The sequence below is a fragment of the Myotis davidii genome, unplaced genomic scaffold, assembly GCF_000327345.1.
Source record: "Myotis davidii unplaced genomic scaffold, ASM32734v1 scaffold313, whole genome shotgun sequence".
NCBI lineage: Eukaryota > Metazoa > Chordata > Mammalia > Chiroptera > Vespertilionidae > Myotis > Myotis davidii.
The window spans coordinates 1,247,751-1,268,508 of NW_006286275.1; the positions used below are offsets into that span (position 1 = coordinate 1,247,751).

Genomic DNA, 20,758 nt, shown 5'->3' on the forward strand with positions numbered 1-20,758 from the left:
GGCTACTATAACAGAATACCATAATCTGGATGGTTTACAAATGATAGAAATTTATTTCTCACAGTTCCAGAGGCTAGGAAATCCAAGATCAAAGTGTTGGCACATTCGGGCCTGGTGAACAACTACTTCCTAATCTATAGACAATAGACTTTTTGCTGAGTCCTTACAAGTAGTCAGAGATAAGGACACTAATGCCATTCATGAGGGCTCCATGCTTATGACGTAATCCCCACCCAAAGGCCCACCTCCTAATACCATGACATTGAGGGTTAGGACGTAAACATATGAATTCTGGGAGGACACAAGCGTTCAGTCCGCAATACTCATAGTAACTATTCCTTTTTCTTTCCCAATTAGTGTGTGTGGCAGTGTGGAAGAACCACCACATGAGGACGGTGACCAACTACTTCATAGTCAACCTTTCTCTGGCCGACGTGCTCGTGACCATCACCTGCCTTCCAGCCACACTGGTTGTGGACATCACTGAGACCTGGTTCTTTGGAAATTCCCTCTGTAAAGTGATTCCTTACTTACAGGTAAGTGTTTTTGATACATTTTTGGTTCAAACACAGAACTACGGAAAAATTACTTTCAATTATAGTCATAGAGCTCTATTGACTAGTTAGCTAAGAAAGTAATATACTTGCCCAAGGAATTGACAAATAAGGAAAACAAAGGAATCAGCAAACTTAAGGAAAGAAATACTTGAGACTTTCTATGTAAACAAGTTAAGCTCTGAGTTAAAATAAAGCAACAGAATGAGTAGATGCTGCGTAAACTTTTACTTCTTCCACCTCTAATTTTCTGATGATAAAATAAGGAATATGAGCAAAGTAACGATTGAAATTCTCCCAGTCCAAATAATAGACAGATATTTGTTTTTATAAGTGGTTGCATTTCATGCTGAGAAATTAGGAACCATGTGATCAAAACCGTACAGTAAACAGGTTTTAGTGTAGGTTCTGAATAAAACCACCGGGTTTGGAATATCTGTTCTGCCATTCACCGACTGTATGCTATCAAGCCAAATACATAAGCTCTTTGTGACTCACTGATTTAAAAAGGATAATAATTTTAATTATAACTACAGTCTATGGTTGTTGTTAGTCTACTTACATAAATTTATATAAATCACTTGGCCTAGTGATTACCTTCTGGAGGATATTATAAAGACTTAGTATGTTCTCAGTAACTATCAGTCATCATCATCATCATCATCATCATCATCATCAGATGCTTTATTGTTCAGTAGTAGAAGCAGCTTTCCCACGATTAATTGCCCTACAAGAAGATAAGAACAAATATTTTCAGAGAGTACATTTTAAATGATATTCTGATAGCTCTAAATCTTTAACAAAAAAAATTCCTAAGCTAGGGGCCACAGCCACAATACTCAAAGACATGGATGCCCTTCAGCAATTAGGCTGTGAGTAAAATGCGGCCCATTCTCTTTGTGTTCCCAAACCCCATACCCATACCCATCCTCCACCATCTCAGTTCCTACTCCATCCAGTCTCCCAGAGGGTGATCATAGTGTTTGGAGAAAACAAAAACGTGCTCCTAATTATAAAAAAAAATTCTCATAAGCAGCACAAGCAAAAATATTAATGTAGACACAGACCTTACACCCGTCAGAAAAAGTAGTTCAAGATGTATCATAGATCTGAAGTAAAATACAAAACCATAAAACTCCTAGAAGATAATATAAAAGAAAACTTACATGACCTTCAGTATGTTGATGATTTTTTAGATACAACACCAAAAGCATTATATTTGAAAGAAACAACTGATAAGCTGACTTTTTCAAAATTTAAAACTTCTGCTTTGTAAAAGACAATGAAAAGACAAGCTACAGATAGAGGAAATTTTTGCAAAAAGATAAACATAATAAAGTACTGCTATGTAAAGTTAAGGGAACTCTTAAAACTAATTAATAAGGAAATAAACACTCCAATGAAAAATAGGCCAAAGACCTTAACGAACACCACGCCAAAGAAGTTATACAGATGGCAGTTATACGGATGCTCATCTTCATACATCATCAGCAAAATGCAAATTAAAACAACAACAAAATATCACGACCCAACTGTTACAATGGACAAATTCCAGAACACTAGCAACACCAAATGCTGGTGACAATGTGAAGTAATACTAACTCTTATCCATTGCTGCTGCTGGGAATGCAACATGGTACAACCACTTTGGAAGATGGTTTGATGGTTTGTTGCACAATTAAACATAGTCTCACCATATTATCCAGCAATTGAACTTCTTGGTATTTCCCAAAGGAATTGAAAACGTATGCCCACGCAAAAACTTGCACACAAACTTGTATAGCAGCTTTATTTATAATTATCAAAACTTGGAAGCCACCAAGGTGTCCTTCAGTAGATGAATGAATAAATAAACTGTGGTACATACAGACAATAGAATGTCATTCAGCACTAAAAAGAAATGAACTACCAAGCCATGAAAATATAAAGGTAATCCTTATTACTAAATGGAAGAAGACAGTCTAAGGAGACTAACTATATTCTGTATAATTCCAATACTATGGCATTCTGAAAAAGGCCATTATGGAGAAAGTAAAAAGATCTGAAGTTGTCAAGGATGGGAAAGGTGGAATAGGCAGAACACAAGATTTTTAAGGCAGTGCAATCTATATATATAAAAAGCCAGCAACCGTAACGCCAGAATGACTGGAACAACCAGTCGCTATGACGCCCACTGTGGCCAGCGAACAGGCCTGATCTGAGGGTGGGGCCGGCTGGCCAACCTCCTGCGGCCCCTCCCCCCATCCAGACCCACCCCTGATTGGCCTCTCCCACACCACTGAGGGCAGGGCAGCCGGCCAACCTCCCAAAGCCCCTTCCCCAGCGGCTGACCCCCAATTGGCTCCCCTACCCCAGAATGGGGTGGGGCCAGCCTGCCCACAGCCCCTCCCCACATCCAGCCCCACTCCCAGTAAGCCCCCCATCTCAATTGGGGGCGGGGCTCACTGGCCAATAGCCCATGGCCCCTCCCCCCAGCCAGTCCGGCCCTGATTGGGCCCTGATTGGGGTGAGCTCACCGGAAACCTCCCACTATTTCTTCCTCCTGACAGGCCTGGCCCCAATCCACCAATTGGAGCCAGGCCAGCTGGACCCCACCATGCATGAATTTGTGATAATATACAATGGTGGATACATGTTCTTACACATTTATTTAAAACCATGGAATGTACAACATCAAGAGTGAACCACAATGTAAACTATGAACTTTGGATGATTAGGATGTGCAATGTTGTTTCATCAGTTATGACAGATGTATCACACTGGTGGGGGTGTTAATAACAGGCTATGGATATGTGGGGGCAAGGTATATTGGAAATCTCTGTACCTTCTCCAAAGTTTTGATGTGATCTTAAAAGTACTCAAAAAAAAAATAAAGTCTTGATAAAAACAAAAGTTGGGGGAGACTACAAATAGCTCATTAGTAGAAATTATATTAATTTGGATCTGAAATGCTGCAAAAATATTTGTAACCCAGTAGTTTTTCAATGACCTCTTATACAGAGAAGTGATCATTTTTTAGGTCAGATTGTTGATAGAACAGTAAGTGGGAAATAGTAAGTGGAAATTATAAGCTTCATGGCAGGCATTAAGTTTGATAGGATTAGTTTGTGTCAGTTGGCTGAAAACCATGAAAGGGTTACAAAAATACACTGCAGCAAAATTCTTTCAGAGAAATACTACATTGAGCAACATAAGAAAAAATCAGTAAGAAAGGGGTCTTTTGGTGTTTTCATGGAAACACAGGGGAAATCACACTAACAGAGAATTCTAATATTTCACCATTGCTGTGGTACTCTCAGCAAGCTTTGTTTTTCTCTTGATTCCGGTAACTATCCAGGGGGAAATTTGGGGAATCCTATTAAGTTTTAAGATGGCTTTAGTTGCCCAGAATCTTCTCTTTGCTGGGAGAGATGATCCCAAGCTCTCTTTATGAAACAGAACAGTCGCTTGTTAAGAGTGAGGTGATGCGCGAGGTGTGTATCATGCGGTAATAGGTGCAGTCCTGCTCTAATACATAATGGCCCCTTGTTGTAGACTAGGTATTCCAGGTTCTACTGCTAACACTCGAGGACTGACTGGAAGCAGTGGGAAACAGTGAGTGATGCCGGGTATCCGTCTCTCTGAAAGTCATCATGGACAATAATCTTCTACACAGCACAGCTTACCAAGTCCTACAGTTGAAGGAATAGTGACCTCCTAATAGATTCTGCTTTTCTATAAACAGTGTCCAATCTAATCAGCTCCTCAGTTGATCCTCTTCTCCATAGGCTGAGGAGACAACTACAGAGTAACCACAAGATCTGAGTCAGATGGAAAAGACCAGATCTATTGATTACCTCATTCAATATTACCTGTTTGTTTGTTTTAAATATATTTTTATTGACTTCAGAGAAGAAAAGAGAGGGCGAGAGAGATAGAAACATCAATGATGAGAGAGAATCATTGATCAGCTGCCTCCTGCACACCTCCTACTGGGGATCGAGCCCACAACCCAGGCATATGCTCTTGACCAGAATCAAACCTGGGACCCTTCAGTCTGCAGGCCAATGCTGTATCCGCTGAGCCAAATCAGCTAGGGCTCAATATTACTTGTTTATGGAAAGTTGCAAATCCAAAAAAAATATTGACACACTGGTAAAACTAGTATCTCCAAATTCTCACATTATTTATTACTCACTTTCTGTAGCATTTTCCCAAATGGAATAAACAGTGTCAATGGTCAATAACTTAAATTTAAGTAGTTTTTTTCTTTAATTATAATATTCTGAAACTGATGGCTTTTGCACCTAAGGGAATACTTTTGTCCTACTGAATATTTTAAAACATATTACAGAATGCCCAGCCAGTTTTTAAGGTTATTTTGTTACATTTGAGATTCTTTGGACATTTGCTAATTCTCTATAATATATAGGTTCCTTTTCTTCTAAATATAATACAATGCAACCTTTAGATTTATGAATGATGTACTATCACACTTTGGCAAATGCTCAAAAATCTTTAAAATCTCACAAATATAATGAGTCTTAGATGAATAATTAAAATGACATTTTTATATCTTTAATAATTATACAAATATAAGACCATTAACATTTATTAGGCTAGTTGCTGACTAATTATCATGATTTTTTTTAAAAAATTATATATATAATTTATTTTTTTCTTGCACTTACAGTTTCTTTTTCTGAGTGATTATTTTTTAATATATTTTTTATTGTTGATAGTATTACAGATATCTCCAATTCCCCCTTTTTTTCCACCCTTTTCCCAGCCCCTCCCATCCCCCCAAGTCCGAGTGATTACTTTTTATGAGCACAGAAAAGGTTCTGCACAGGAAATGCCAGGAAAAAAACAGAAGCCGATAGAGATGTGGGTTGTGGGTGCTTGATGGTCAGACAGGCTCCTTCACTCACAGGCACACATTCCCACCTTCCACTCTATTAGCGCCTGTCATCCAAATCTGTGATGTGGCAAAATTTCCACTTCTACCTGTCATGGATCTCTGAGGTCCTTTTGTCATTTCTATGTGCAAATATAAAACAGACTCATTCTCTACCAAATAAAGCTTCCAGCATCACTCTGACCACAGGATGCCCACAGGAAGAGTGAATGACCAAGCACCTGACAACAGAAGAAATTCACATCATCTCACTTTACTTCATTCTCAACATTCATAACACTTGCCCCCCCACCCCCCGCCAGGTTCATTTTTCAAATGATTAACAATCTGGTTAATTTGAACTAATATCAAAATCTAAATGGAAAAGGCACCCAGAAGAGCACTCCTGGAAGTGAAAAGCAGCAACAAAACTCTTCATTTATAATCTCTTATGATATGAAGAAATTTTATATCCCCCCAAGAAAATCAAATAAATTGAATGCTAGTGTGTATAATACACCAATAAATATAGTCATCAAACGGTACATATTAAATCACTGATTGTCAAGGGTCCGTTCAGGGGATTCTCCTGCTGGATCAGACATACTTCTAGTAGCAGCATCGTCTCTCACACAGTGCCCAGTAACAGAGAAGGCACTGCCCTTTGGCTAACTTAGGCACCGATGGCAGTCTTTCAGTGAACTGTTTTGAATAGATTATTACTATCTAAAAGTAGAGAGAAACACTAGCAATGACTCTGTAATTTGAACCATACTATGTCTAGCTCTTTCACCCACCTTGATTAGAATTCATGAATAATAAATCACTAAACCTTGTTGAACATTTTACACTTCTAATTTCTTGATTGGCTAAATACAGCCCTGGCACCGCAGCTGTGAAAGGTCAACTATGATCAAGACCATAACAGTTCTACGCCCAATTTAGCCATAGTATTGAGGGGCCCTGGGTGCTTGGCATATTGGCAGGGAAGTAATGGAGGCTGGTAAGAGAAAGGGATTGGTTTGGGAAAGAGGTTTGAATACACTCTAAGTAACACCAAGAAATTCCCAGGAGTTATCAACTAATCTAAGCCTACTCTGATAGAGTTTAGCCCTTTAAGATTATGTTTATAAAGTGAAATTAGAGAGTTTTCCAGTTCAAATTAAACATATGTGTTATTTTTTCCACTTGAGGATATGATTTTCTCTGTCAGTGGAAAGTTTCAAGACAATATAAGGATAGTAATTACTCAGAGACTGCCAGATTATAAATTAAACATTTTGCCGGAAAAAAGTTTGCAATGTTTTCATTGTACCTTTTTCCTGCTTAATAAGAAATATGATTTTTTTTTCCTAAAACATGTTTAATATTATTTTTGGCAGATATTTTTTTTTAATTGGAAAGCACTGCATGGGATGTTTTTTGGACAATTTTAGACATGGTTATTTGTTGTGACTGCCTTTCTAATAAGGTAAAAATATTAAGAGTGACCCATGTAATACCGGGTGCCTCTCTCTCTCTTACTCTGTCCTTTCTCTAGACCGTGTCCGTGTCTGTGTCTGTCCTCACCCTGAGCTGCATTGCCCTGGATCGATGGTATGCGATCTGTCATCCTTTGATGTTTAAGAGCACAGCCAAGCGGGCTCGGAACAGCATCATCATCATCTGGATTGTGTCCTGCATTATAATGATCCCTCAGGCCATCGTCATGGAGTGCAGGGCCATGCTCCCCGGACTGGCCAATAAAACCACCCTCTTCACAGTGTGCGAAGAGAGGTGGGCAGGTGAGTGCACCCTGGCCCACAAGCTGACATGTCTGTTACAGCTACACACTGGTAATGACAGTTGCAGAGCCACTGGAAAGCTGGCCTTGTGTATTTTATGGCCATTTGTTCATAGTTTTGTAAAAGCATGAAAACCAAGTGGAAACCTAAAGTAGTTTCACAGAATAACTGCCCCTGTCCTGGTCCTTTAGAAATGCTATGTATTGTTATCTAGTTTTCAGATAGGACATGGAAGGAGGAGTTTATTCCGCAATTCAGATCTGGTTATGTTCCCTTTCCTTAAATTCTCTAAAAGGAAAAGGACTCATTTACATGAATTGCAATATGCATTCTGGAATTATTCGTATTTTCTAAGATGGCACAGGATTATCTGGCCTCAAGTGTCAAGTTCCCCAATGGGCTTCAAATACGACTGGATTTTTCATTTGAAAACCATGTGCTAACTGGACACCCAACTGGAGTTGACTACGTGGACCAATGCTGTTCTCTGTGTCAAAATATCTAAGTTTGCTTTCTCTGTTCATAATATATTAAATCACTACAATTTACCTCTGGCACAATTATGACATAATTTAGGAATTATATGAATTATGAACCCTTTTCCCTCCTATCTGATATATAAGGTAGTTCATTTTAAATAAGCAGAAGCTTAGAGGTTTATGCTCCTTGGTCCAAAACTCTCAGTGACAGTAAGGCTTTCCTGTAACAGTGGGAACACTGTAATCAATGCCGGGTGGTGACACAAATCTGAAACCAGCAAAGAATGACTGGGAATTTTAAAAATCCTGCATTTTAGCATAGCATGCACTAGTTCCAAAATTATTGCATGAAATTTGAGGGGGAAAAAATCTGTCCTCTTCTGAATAAGTGTATAACAATGGCTTGTAATTACAGAATTTAAACATTAGGAAAACACTGTTTATTAGAAAGCTATACATGTATGCCTATTAGAAAGATGTACCCCAAAACAAGCAGTGCACCCATGGGATAGCTTATGAATATCATATTTTCAAGTATTTGAATTAATTTATGTTAATTCCTACCTGGGTACTTTATTGGAACACTGAAAAGAGAAAAAGTCAACAACTGAGAAATTAGGCATATGTTTTCCCTATTGCAAGATAAAGTTCAAAAGTCTCTCCGATTATGTTGTACATTTTCTAAAGTCCTATGATAGCTATATTTCACAATTTGCTTTTTCTATTACCCCAATTATTAAATATCATTTTTGTTGCTGAGATTTACTCTTCTAACATTTGGACAAAAGTTTACAGAGGGGCTAACATTTCAGCAAAGCGTTAAGTTGAGCAGGATTTCTTGAGACAGGGAAGAGGTAAAAGGATGTGCCAGGAAGCAAGAAAAGCTACAGAATGGGCAGAAGAAAGGAAGAAGGTACCAACTGATAGTTTAAGGAATGTAGGGCTATGTAGATTTATGAATGGATTGTATTTGGATAGAAAGTGGGTTGCGGCCCATTGTTATGTGTCTCTTATGCAATTGCTTTATAATGAGTTACATTTGCAAACATCCTAAAAATTTCTTCGTCAGAATTCTTTAATTCATGATGAAACTGAACCATAAATTCTTTGGTCAGTATTATGAAGCAAACAAATAAATGTAAATCTAAGCTTTCAGTTCAAACTTGACATTTTTTAATTTTATGGAAATGGTAATTAGATAAAACACCCACTTACTATTCAAATATTTAATAGTATTTTTACTAAAGTATTTTAGGAGTTTCATTTATAAGTTTATTGGCAGTTTTTATAAACTTTTCCTTTTGTATATTGCCCTGAATAAGGTTAATTCCCATTAACAAACTATGCAAAGACAGTGAATTTTGACAGTTGTTATAATTAAGTAAATAGCCACATCATCTTCTAACTATGTTTGAGCAATACACATATAAAACTCATTTTAACCTTGAGTATTTTTATTATCTAGCTCTAGCAAGGACATTTTCAAAAATATTTTTTTAAAAAGCAATTATTGTTGAATTCATAAAAATCTAAACTCAGCCTTCAGAAGTCATTTAGGAAAATTACTTAAAAGTGATTTTATAGCCCTAACCGGTTTGGCTCAGTGGATAGAGTGTCAGCCTGCAGACTGAAGGGTCCTGGGTTCGATTCCAGTCAAGGGCATGTACCTTGGTTGTGGGCACACCCCCAGTGGGGGTGTGCAGGAGGCAGCTGATCGATGTTTCTCTCTCATCGGTGTTTCTGATTCTCTATCCCTCTCCCTTCCACTCTGTAAAAATCAATAAAATATATTTTTTTAAAAGTGATTTTATATAAGCCCATAATTACTTAAAATTATTATAAAGGCTAAAATTAAGTGGCTCCAAATTGAATTTGATCATCTTCAAAAGCAAATAATAAAATCTAAAAAATTAGCTATTTCAAATCCTATATAATAAAAGCCTAATGTGCTAAGTGTCCGATCGTCTGGTTGGCCATTCAACCAATCAAAGCATAATATGCTAATGATATGCTAAGGCTGCTCAACCTCTTGGTATGACATGCACTGACCACCAGGGGGCACATGCTCCGAGCGGGAGGTTAGCTAGCTGCTGGGGTCCAGCCAATTGGAACTGAGCAAGATGGACCAGACACACCCTGGAGCCCTCCCATAGTCCCTCCCCAGCTGGCCAACCTCCCGTGTCCCTCCCCAGCCCTGATCGTGCACCAGTGGGGTCCCTCAGCCTGGCCTGCACCCTCATGCAATCCAGGACCCCTCAGGGGATGTCGGAAAGATGGTTTCGGCCCAATCCCGCAGGCCAGGCCCAGGGGCTGGTCCACAAATTTGGTAATATTTTCAGTATGACAGAGTTCTCAGTTATTTTGCACAATGAATGAGACAGACAGTATTAAATGAAATTATTAATCACAATTTTTCAAGAAGAATCTGAAAGAATCCAAATTAGGTTTTTATTTTGCTCATTAGACATTTAGTTTATGATAATTTTTACATAGCATGAGCTTTGCTAATTTAGGCTATTTGTAAGTCCATATTCAACTTAAAATGTTATAACTCAGATATATGTGTGATACTTACAACCTTAAAAACATCATAGGAATTATATTTTACATTGTCAGCTCTCTAAAGTTTAAACATTTAAAAAATCTGATGGCCATTTTGCACAATTTTAAAAAATGTGTTGTGAACTGTGTTTTTTCTCTTTATCCTAAGTTACATCAGTAATGTAGTTATAAAAGCAGACAGTGATATCATAATTGCTTTACAACCAATATTGCAGTGTGAAAAGAGACGATAAACAATGTGGTCTCTTGATTCATATCTATCAAATAACCTTTGGAAAAGTCTGGAAAATGCTGTCTCATTCATTGTGCAAAATAACTGAGAAAGAACTCTGTCATACTGAAAATATTACCAGAAAGATGTGATATTTTATGGAAGTCATTATAGTCATCATTTCCTGTGGCTTGATGAAAAGAAGAAAAAATGACCACAAATCATAACTTTTGGTAGGCATACTTGACACTCAAAAACAAACGAAATGTATTAATATTTATTTTAATGATCTTAAAATATGTATTTGTATATGTTCATTGTTTGCTTCAGTAACATCAATTCATATTTCTAAAACTTAAAAATTCTTCCAGAATTATACCCATACGTCTTTGATTGATTGGTTTATAAATGCATCGTTTCACAGGATGAATCTATTGGGAGGAAAGCAACTTTCTTTTTGTACTCAGTGATATAATTGTCTCATTATTCAATCATCCAGTGTTTAATGAGCAGGCACTATTTGTCAAACATAGCTCTGGACACTAGGAATATATAATTCTCTCCTTTTGGATTTTATTGCCAAATTGCTCTTTAATGGTATGAAAAAACATAAAAGTGGATCTTTCCTTTACAGCCAAATGCATGATGGCATCTGGTTTTAATGAGATTTTGAAAATCTATAAATATGTATGTATGTATGTATATTAATAGGAACATTTATTAAAATATTTATTAGGGAGAAGATGCTAAAATATATTAAAGATTCAGGTAAACATTAGTGGATCCATAAACTTTGAGAAGGTGGTTTAAATTAAATATTTGGGAAATTATTTTTAATTTACTTACCATTAAATCCCTGGTAGGAGTACTATGAAGTAGAAAACGTTTTTAGTTTTTAGATAATTAGATTAACATGTTGGCTCACAAATGCACCTTAACTCATCTGAAAGAAATTAAGTTCTCCTTAGCCAGTCTTGCTCAATGGTTAGTGTCCACCCCCAGACTACAGGGTCCCAGGTTCAATTCTTGATTGCAACCAATCAATGTTTCTGTCTCTCCCCCTCCCTTCTACTCTCTCTAAAAAAAAAAAGAAATTAAGTTTTGTCTAATATATGATATTATTCTTTAATCTCTGATTTTAAAGCTGAAATAAATATCCACATTTGTTCCTTATTTATTGGTTTAATATGTATGCAAGAATTTATTCAGGTATGCCTATTCATCAGTTGAGTAGAAACACCAATTTTTTAATGGTTGTCAATCTTCAAAATGCTGTTTTCTAACTTAGATTATTCTTTAGTGGGACAAGTTCCATGTAGCTACATTCTAGGTTATATATAAATGTTTTAAAATATATTTAAGACATTGCTCATCAAGTGCAGAGAGACTACAAAGACAATTTCAACACAGACAACTTAACATTTCCATGGTATTTCTGGGTTTCCGATCAGCGTAGACTCTAAGCATGAAATGAGGAATTTAAGATTATCATGTTACCCCAATTATGTATAATAATATCTTTATTAAAACAAACTATCCCAGCCTGAAAGTATAATTTTGCTTGATCAACTTTTCTGTGTGGGTGTTCATTAGCATAATATGCATTTATCAGCCAATTACATCTTTTCCCAAGTATTTATATAAATATACCGACCTCTGAATGAGCTTTCTCTCCCATCTGTTTAAAACTTCAGACTGTTATCACAGTGATGGGAACCATAGCTATAATGCAGCGGGAAGGCCGGGGAAAGTTGGGGAGCAGGAGGGAGGAGTATAAGAGATCAACCGAAGGACTTGTATGCATGCATATATGCATAACCAGTGGACATGGGACGCTGGGCGGTGGGGGAGGCCAGGGGATAGTCAAGGGCGGGGAAAAAAAAAGGACACATATGTAATACCCTTTGTAATACTTTAAGCAATAATAAAAAAAAAAAGCCTATTAAAATCTACCTTCCTCCACTTACTCAATTCATTTAGTCTGATGCAGACATCAAGGCCTCCCAGGTATGCAAGCTTCAAAGCTATATCTTTATGTGGGGAGCCCATGGGACACCTTCTTTAAAACAAACAAAAGTTCAAAGCCACTTAGGTGCCTGGAAAGTGCTGAGGTCACTGTTCTTTGAAACTGGCTCACCAAATGCTGCTGGGGCTGTGGCGCTTCAAAGGGAATGGCTGTTTGTTATTCCTCCAGTCGGGCTGCTTGAGTTCTATCACTTTTTATGGAACTGGCCTGTTTTACAGGATAAGCTTGAAAGGGAGTTAGAAACTGATGAGCTAGGTGTCAGCAGCTTGGTCCACAGAGAAGCTAAAAATGGCTCATTGCACTCTTAGACTCCTTAACCGCACACACCCCCTGCTGTCGTCTCTGAAGATTATGGTAGGGAAATATTTCTATCAGAGAAAAAAGACCGAGATTTAGAAGGAAGAATAAGGAGAATATTAAATTCAACCAACTCTAGAAGATAAGGCTATGAAATCAAGTGGAGGATATTCAACTCAAAGATATGTCTAAAATACATTCAGTAAGAATTGAATGATTGTTCAGTAAATGTTATCATTAGGATGGTGATCATTATTCGTTGATCCTGACTATAAATTGCCCTTACCACATTTGATGCCATACCCGAGTCTTCATGCTTCTATACAATATGCCCTTTTGAAGTAGTGAAAATTTTAAAAAATGCACGGAGGTGATAGAATTATCCCTCAATGATAGTATGGAACCAACCCCATTTTCAATATCAAAGACAAAATGACTTGTGTAATTTTTAGAAATGAATTAAAAAAACACCTTTGTTTTGTTAGCTTTTAGTTAGAATTATTTCTAATTTTTGCATTTAATATCTATGGAATCTATGCAGGATATTTTTCTGGTTTTTGTTTTACATTTAAGTAAAAGTGACTGGATCACTGTAATATATTCAAATACTACTGTAAGAAAAATATCCTTTAAAGCATTTAAAAAATCAGTAATATATTTATTTTAGGAAAGCAAAATAATCTCTATATATAAAAGCTTAATATGCAAAGTGTCCCCTCAGGAGTTCAACCAAACAGGAGTTCGATCACTCACTATGATGTGTACTGACCACCAGGGGGCGGCGTTAAACGAAGGAAGACCCCAGCTGGCAGCCACTAGGGACCCTACCCATGCATGAATTTCGTGCACTGGGCCTCTAGTAATAACAATAATAATGATGATGATGATGATGATGATGATGATGATGATGATGATGATGTTAAGCCATAATGACAGTCATTAATTTATTAACTGTTTGTTTAATAAATGCCTAATTTGTGATAAGATTTACTTGTGTTCATAGAATTAATAAGTAAGAAATAGTTATACTTCTACAGATGCTTATGACTAATAAGTGAGATGGATATAAAAAAGACAATACTCATTTCGTTTCAAAAACTAACTTTGCTTGGCCAGCATGGCTCAGAGGTTGAGTGTTGAACCAGGAGGTCACAGTTCAATTTAAGGCCAAGGTACCTGGTGGGGGTCATGCAGGAGGCAGTCTATGGATGATTCTCTCTGATCATTGATGTTTCTATCTCTCTCTCCCTCTCCCTTCCTGTCTGAAATCAATAAAATATATTTTTAAAAAACTTGTAAAAATACTAACTTTAAAAATCTCATTTTTATTAAAAGTACATGCATACATACATACATATATACACAGCATACTTAATTAATTTTGTATATGTTCTAGTAAATTAACAAAAAGAATTATCAAATGTTTGCTGTATTTATTTTTCCAATTTTTTCCACATTTGAAGGTACGGTTTATATTTTAATAAGGAGGAATCAACTGAGTTTATATTCTCTTGCTATTTTAACAAAAGCATTGGTAATTAGGTTTGGATTGAGTCATGTCCCTTCTTATTAATGTGAGTGTAGGACAATCCAATTTAATTTTTATTAATTAACCCCATGTAATCAAAACAAATAAGGGCTTTCGATAAATGAACACTTGACTGGATAGACTCTGACAGCACAAATTAAGAAATAGCTAATTGTTATTCCTCCCTGGGTCATTAAATGAAATTAAGACTTCACATTTTGTACATACATAGACTGAATAAATGTGAGTAGTTAATGTAAATTATTGTTCCCCTTTGTGTATAGATGTGCCAGTGAAACTATATAGAAGGTAAATCTCAACAGTAATGAAGTTACCTTTAAAAATATCTATGAATTGTAAGATTTTATTATTTTGACTTTCATTCCAGGTGAAATTTACCCCAAGATGTATCACATCTGTTTCTTTCTGGTGACATACATGGCACCTCTGTGTCTCATGGTGTTGGCCTATCTGCAGATATTTCGTAAACTCTGGTGCCGACAGGTATGTATTTCAAACAATGTCCTTGTGTTTTCTTCAGGATGTGCTTAAAAACAAAATTTAAGAGAGGATGCTTAGCAAAGGATTGTGCATTTTCCTAAAACACTGAGGCTCGCTGGCCCTGGCAATCTGTCCAGGCATTCTTTAGAGTGATAGTTACGGAATGTATTTTATGAACTGCCTTAATGACTTTAAATTAAACCTCTGTGATTAATTGATTGGACTTTTGTCTAGGACTGATATTATAAATTTTACTTTTTATGAGAAATAACAAATTAAAATTCCATTAAACTTTCCTGATGCATTTTTATTATATGGGTTAAATATCCAACTTCAAAGATTTTTTTTTTTAGAACAATAGAAGATTCAAACAGAATTCAGTGTTTTAGAAACTGTTGATAGTGCTGATTTGGGAATACTAAAATTTTTAGGGAATGTTGCTTTTTCCAGTTTATGTAGTAAATCATCATTCATCAAACATTTATTATATGTTTTGTATGCATATCTGATTAAAAGCTAAATGTCTATGTCATTGATGAATTCCTAGCCTACAGAAGGGAGACAGTCAGAGACAGAATGAAAATTACCTTAATAAATGTAAGCACAGGGGATCAGAGGAAGACTTAGTGGAGGGGACTCTAAGTCAAAGCAGGTAGCATTTAGGCTAAACCTTGATTTGTAGGATATCACCAAACAACACGTGTAGTGGTTTCTTTTAGTGGTTGGATATGAGCAACAGCTGCATTTTTCAGCCCTGTGTGTTTCATAATTCCAAATGTTCTGTTCCTCTATGTTTGCAAAGAAGTCCTTTCTTTTATGATCTCATAAATGCAACCAGTATCAACACTTATTAGCATTCTGTTCGCCCACCTTTTTAACTAAAGTAACAAATGCATGCCGCTGTAAAACATAGGTGGTGATTTTCCAGATCCTAATGATGGTTTCCCCAACACTCTCCTCTGACCACAAAGCCAATGCCACATATTTTAGGCTGTTTGTTACTGTGATACCCCAGTATAAGGATTCTTTTTTTTTTTAATCCTCATCCAAGGATATTTTTTCATTGATTTTAGAGATAAAGGAAGGGGTGGGAGGAGGGAGAGAGAAAGAGAGAAAGAAGCATCAACATGAGAGAGAAACATAAATTGATTGCCTCCCATATGCACCCCAACCAGGATGGAACCTACAACCTAGCTATGTGCCCTGACCAGGAATCAAACCCGAAACCTTTTTGGCATATGAGACGATGCTCTAACCAAGTGAGCAGCCCAGCCGGGGCATATTAGTCAGTTTTTGGTAGGTTATTCAGCTATAGAAAAACAACTCCAAGCATGTGGCTTGTAATAGTAGTTTGTCTCACTCATGTTCCATGCCAGTGGTGAGGATGGGCAGAAACTATGCTCCACTTGTCCACACAATCTGAAGGACCATCACTTCCTGGAACATGCCATTCTGGGACTGAGGGAAAGGGCTAGAAAGCTGGAAGAAATATGTAATGTCTCTTAGAATTCTGCTTTGAACTGGCATATGTATGTCTCCCCAGTTTTCAGTAGTCAAAACAAGTCATGTGGTTAAGCTTGACCATGGAGAAGGGACGTGTCCTTTACTCACAAAGGGCAATGGGGATCTTCTTAGAAGCTGGGGAGTGAATAACTGGAAATGATTGACAAGTCATAAACATAGACTCAAGGTCCAGACTATATGAGTTTCAATTCTGACTCTACAGCTTAATCAATAGATGACTTTTGTTAACTACATACTTCCACTTCTGTGCCTCTCTTTCATCATCTTTAAATATATTTCTTTATTCATTTCAGAGAGGAAGGAAGAGGGAGAGAGAGATAGAAACATCAATGATGAGAGAGCATCATTGACCCGCTGCCTCCTGCACACCCCCTACTGGGGATTGAGCCCGCAACCCAGGCATGTGTCCTTGGTTGGAATCGAACCTGAAACCCTTCAGTCCACAAGCTGACGCTCTATCCACTGAGCCAAGCCGGCTAGGGCTCTTTCATCATCTTCAAAGTGCGGTTATATAGCATCTACATCACAGTGTTGTTATATTTAATAGATTAATTAATTCAAGTGCCTACTATATGGAAAGTGTTCAATAAATAAAATACTTAAATAGTATATGCTATTATGCAGACTTTTAACTAATTTTGTGTGTATTTCTAAAATAACAAGCATAGGTTGAATTAATGTACTATATGACTACTTTCTTCACTAGATTTTTTTTTTGTAGCACTTTTCACTAACATCATAATGACTTTTTTTGTCTATCTTCCTTACTCTACTAAGTTGAAGACAGTACACTTTCACCTTCATCTTATATCCTTCCATTAGTACATGCTTAGCCCATATCAGTTGCTCAGTAAATAGTTTATGAGAAAAAAAGTGAGTAAAAGAATATATGCTAAAAGAAAATGGTTAGATACAGGAAAACAAGGGGAATCCATTGCCCAGTTATTCATTAAAAGAAAAGGTTCAGAGGAAAATTAGAATTTGAAAATATTCTTGAAGGAGAAAAAATTTTATTGAGCATGTAAGAATAAAAATATTTTAGATTTAGACTGAGATTTAGATATTCAATGTGAAGAGCATTTTCTAGTTCTATCTTTTTACTGGTTAATGTGCATTACACATAATAAGTGCTTATGGTTTATTCATTTATTTACAGATTGACCTAACTTTAAAACTACTTGGGGATACCTGAATCTATCTTGTTCATAGCTGCAACACCAACAATTAACATGGTACCTTGCCTAACGAACGTATTCAAAAAATGTCTGTTGAATAATTAGATAACTACCAAACCCAGCCAATTTACTTCTTGGTTGTTTAAATTTATAGTGCTCCATTTCTCAAGTTCTAAAATAAGTTCAAAGTTGGATTACAAGTTTAGAAATAATCTACATTCTTTTGATGGATTGTCCTGGTTAGTACAAGCCACATGATTCAGTAAAACTCCTGGGCTGTGAAACTAAAGACATTTACAAAATATATCAGAATAGAATATGGCAAGTCCAGCTGAGTTCACTTTACCAGCTAAAATATTACTTTATTTTAACCCCAAGTGAGTGTCTATATGGAATTCTGCTTGAGCAGCTCTCAGTGTCCAACTGTTAATGTCTATAAACAGAGTGGCAAGGCAAGGAGTGCCATAGGCTAAACAAGTGGGCCATTAATGAATGCCTGTCCTATTTACTCATATTACAAAGATGCATGGAATCTGTTACATACTTTGGAATTAGTAAGTGTAAGTCTATTAGCGCCCAAAGTGTGTGTCCTTGTCTGACTTTTTCCAGACCTTTAAGCATCATTAAAAGAATTATCCAGCCGAAACCGGTTTGGCTCCATGAATGGAGCGTCGACCTGCGAACTGAAGGGTCCCAGGTTCGATCCCGGTCCGGGGCATGTGCCGGCGTTGCAGGCACATCCCCAGTAGCAGATATGCAGGAGGCGGCTGATCTATGTTTCTCTCTCATTGATGTTTCTAGCTCTATCTCTCTCCCTTCCTCTCTGTAAAAAATCAATAAAATATATTTAAAAAAAAGAATTATCCAATGCTCTGCTACAATCAATGACTTCAATTCTCTCTTTGACAGTGACTCAAAGAACCCACTCAGCCTTGAAATTCTATAGACTCTTTTCTAAAATTCCTCTTTTTAAAGACCTGCTTTATCTTAGTTTACTTGGCCCTGTGTGCATATAAGCATTCTTCCCAGTTCTAGCCCTCATCTATTATAATACTTTGATCTTAATTAACATGTGGACTCATGTTCATTTATTCTGCAAATATTTAAAAAGCACCTACTATGTGTCTGGTACTCTGTATGGAAATGGAGATGAAATATGATAAATATTTGAGTCTGACACTAAATTTCAACAAAGTTCCTTCCAATTATGAAAGACCTTCCCTTCTCAACTTTTATCAGTCTCTTCTACTTCCCTTTATTCCTCAACACTCTTCTAAGAGAACTTAATTAATATTAGGTGATGTCAAGGCAATCTAGTATGAAGAAATAGACAGAAAATTGTAATTGCAGAGGCAGAATGAAAAGACACTAACTCAGGTCCACATATAGAAAAAAGAGCACCAGTGATGGTAACTATGTATGTAAATATAGAAGAGAGTACAAATGTATTTTTGTTTGTAATTATTTTCTCCTATTTGACTTTAAAAGACAATAGCATGAAGCAATAATTATAGAACTCTGAAGATTCAGCTTACAATGTATAAAGATGTAATTCAGCCCAGCTGGTGTTGCTCAGTGGTTTGACCTATGAGGAGGTCAGGGTTCAATTCCAGGTCAGGGCACATGCCTGGGGGCATGCAGGAGGCAGCCAATCAATGATTCTCTCTCATCATTGATGTTTCTCTCTCTCTCTCTCTCTCTCTCTCTCTCTCTCTCTCTCTCTCCTTCTCCCTCTCCCTCTTCCTCTCCCTCTCCCTCTCTCTCCCTTCCTCTCAGAAATCAATAAAAATGTATTTTAAAAAGGTGTAATTTAAAGAAGAGAAAGAATGAAACTATATTTGAGAAAAGTTTTTGCAAATTATTGAAAGTAAGTTAGAATTAATCTGTGGTATTTCTCTTTCTCTGTCTTTGCCTTATTTCACTTAGCATAATATACTCTAGGTCCATCCATGTTGTTGCAAATGGCAAAATTTCATTATTTTTTTATGACTGAATTATATTCTATTGTCCATATGTACCCAATTTTCTTTATCCATATGTCTATCGATGAACACCTAGATTGTTTCCATATCTTAGCTATTGTAAATAATGTTTCAAGGAACATAGGGGTGCATATATCTTTTAGAATTAGTGTTTTGGATTTCTTTAGATAAATAACCAAGTGGAATTTCTGGGTTATAAGATAGTTTCATTTTTAATTTTTTGAGGAATCTCTGTACTGTTTTCCATAGTGGCTGCACCAATTTACCATCTCACAAACAATGCACTAGGATTCTTATCCTCCCTAACACTTGTTTATTGATTTATTAGTGATAACCATTCAGACAGGTGTGAGGTGATATCTCACTGTGGTTTTGATTTGCATTTTTCTGGTGATTAGTGAAGTTGAGCATCTTTTCAGATGTCTGTTGGCTGTCTGTATGTCCTCTTTGGCGAGATGCCGATTCATGTCTTCTGTCCATTTTTAAATCACTTGTTTGCTTGTATTTTTGATGTTGAGCTGTACAAGTTATTTATATATTTTGGGTATTAATCGCTTATCAGATATATCATTTACAAATATATTTTCCCATTTAGTGGGTTGCTTTTTTGTTTTATTGATAGTTTATTTTTTGTTGCAAAAGCTTTTTAGTTTGATGTAGTCCCACTTGTTTATTGATTTATTAGTGATAACCATTCAGACAGGTGTGAGGTGATATCTCACTGTGGTTTTGATTTGCATTTTTCTGATGATTAGTGATGTTGAGCATCTTTTCAGATGTCTGTTGGCTGTCTGTATGTCCTCTTTGGCGAGATGCCGATTCATGTCTTCTGTCCATTTTTAAATCACTTGTTTGCTTGTATTTTTGATGTTGAGCTGTACAAGTTATTTATATATTTTGGGTATTAATCGCTTATCAGATATATCATTTACAAATATATTTTCCCATTTAGTGGGTTGCTTTTTTGTTTTATTGATAGTTTATTTTTTGTTGCAAAAGCTTTTTAGTTTGATGTAGTCCCACTTGTTTATTTTTGCTACTGTTGAGTTTGCCCTAGGAGACATATCCAACACAATATTACTAAGATCAATGTTAACTAAAATCTAAAAAAACAAAATAAATAAAACAAAAGTAAACTCATAGACACAGAGAACAAATTGATTGACTCCAGATGGGAGGACAGTTTTGGGAAGGAGTGAAAATGATTAAGAAGTACAGATTGTTCATTATGAAAATGTAAATGAAGACATACAGCACAG

General features: G+C 36.4%; 1 protein-coding gene across 1 annotated transcript in view; it reads left to right on the forward strand.

Moving 5' to 3' along the window:
* The window catches only part of HCRTR2 (hypocretin receptor 2), a 98,785-nt gene that overhangs the window by 64,801 nt on the left and 13,226 nt on the right, over positions 1–20,758 (forward strand). The window contains exons 2-4 of the mRNA XM_006757744.2: positions 358–536; positions 6,971–7,214; positions 14,706–14,821. Of these exons, the coding sequence (XP_006757807.1) occupies positions 358–536; positions 6,971–7,214; positions 14,706–14,821 (539 nt within the window). The remainder of the gene's footprint in view (positions 1–357; positions 537–6,970; positions 7,215–14,705; positions 14,822–20,758) is intronic.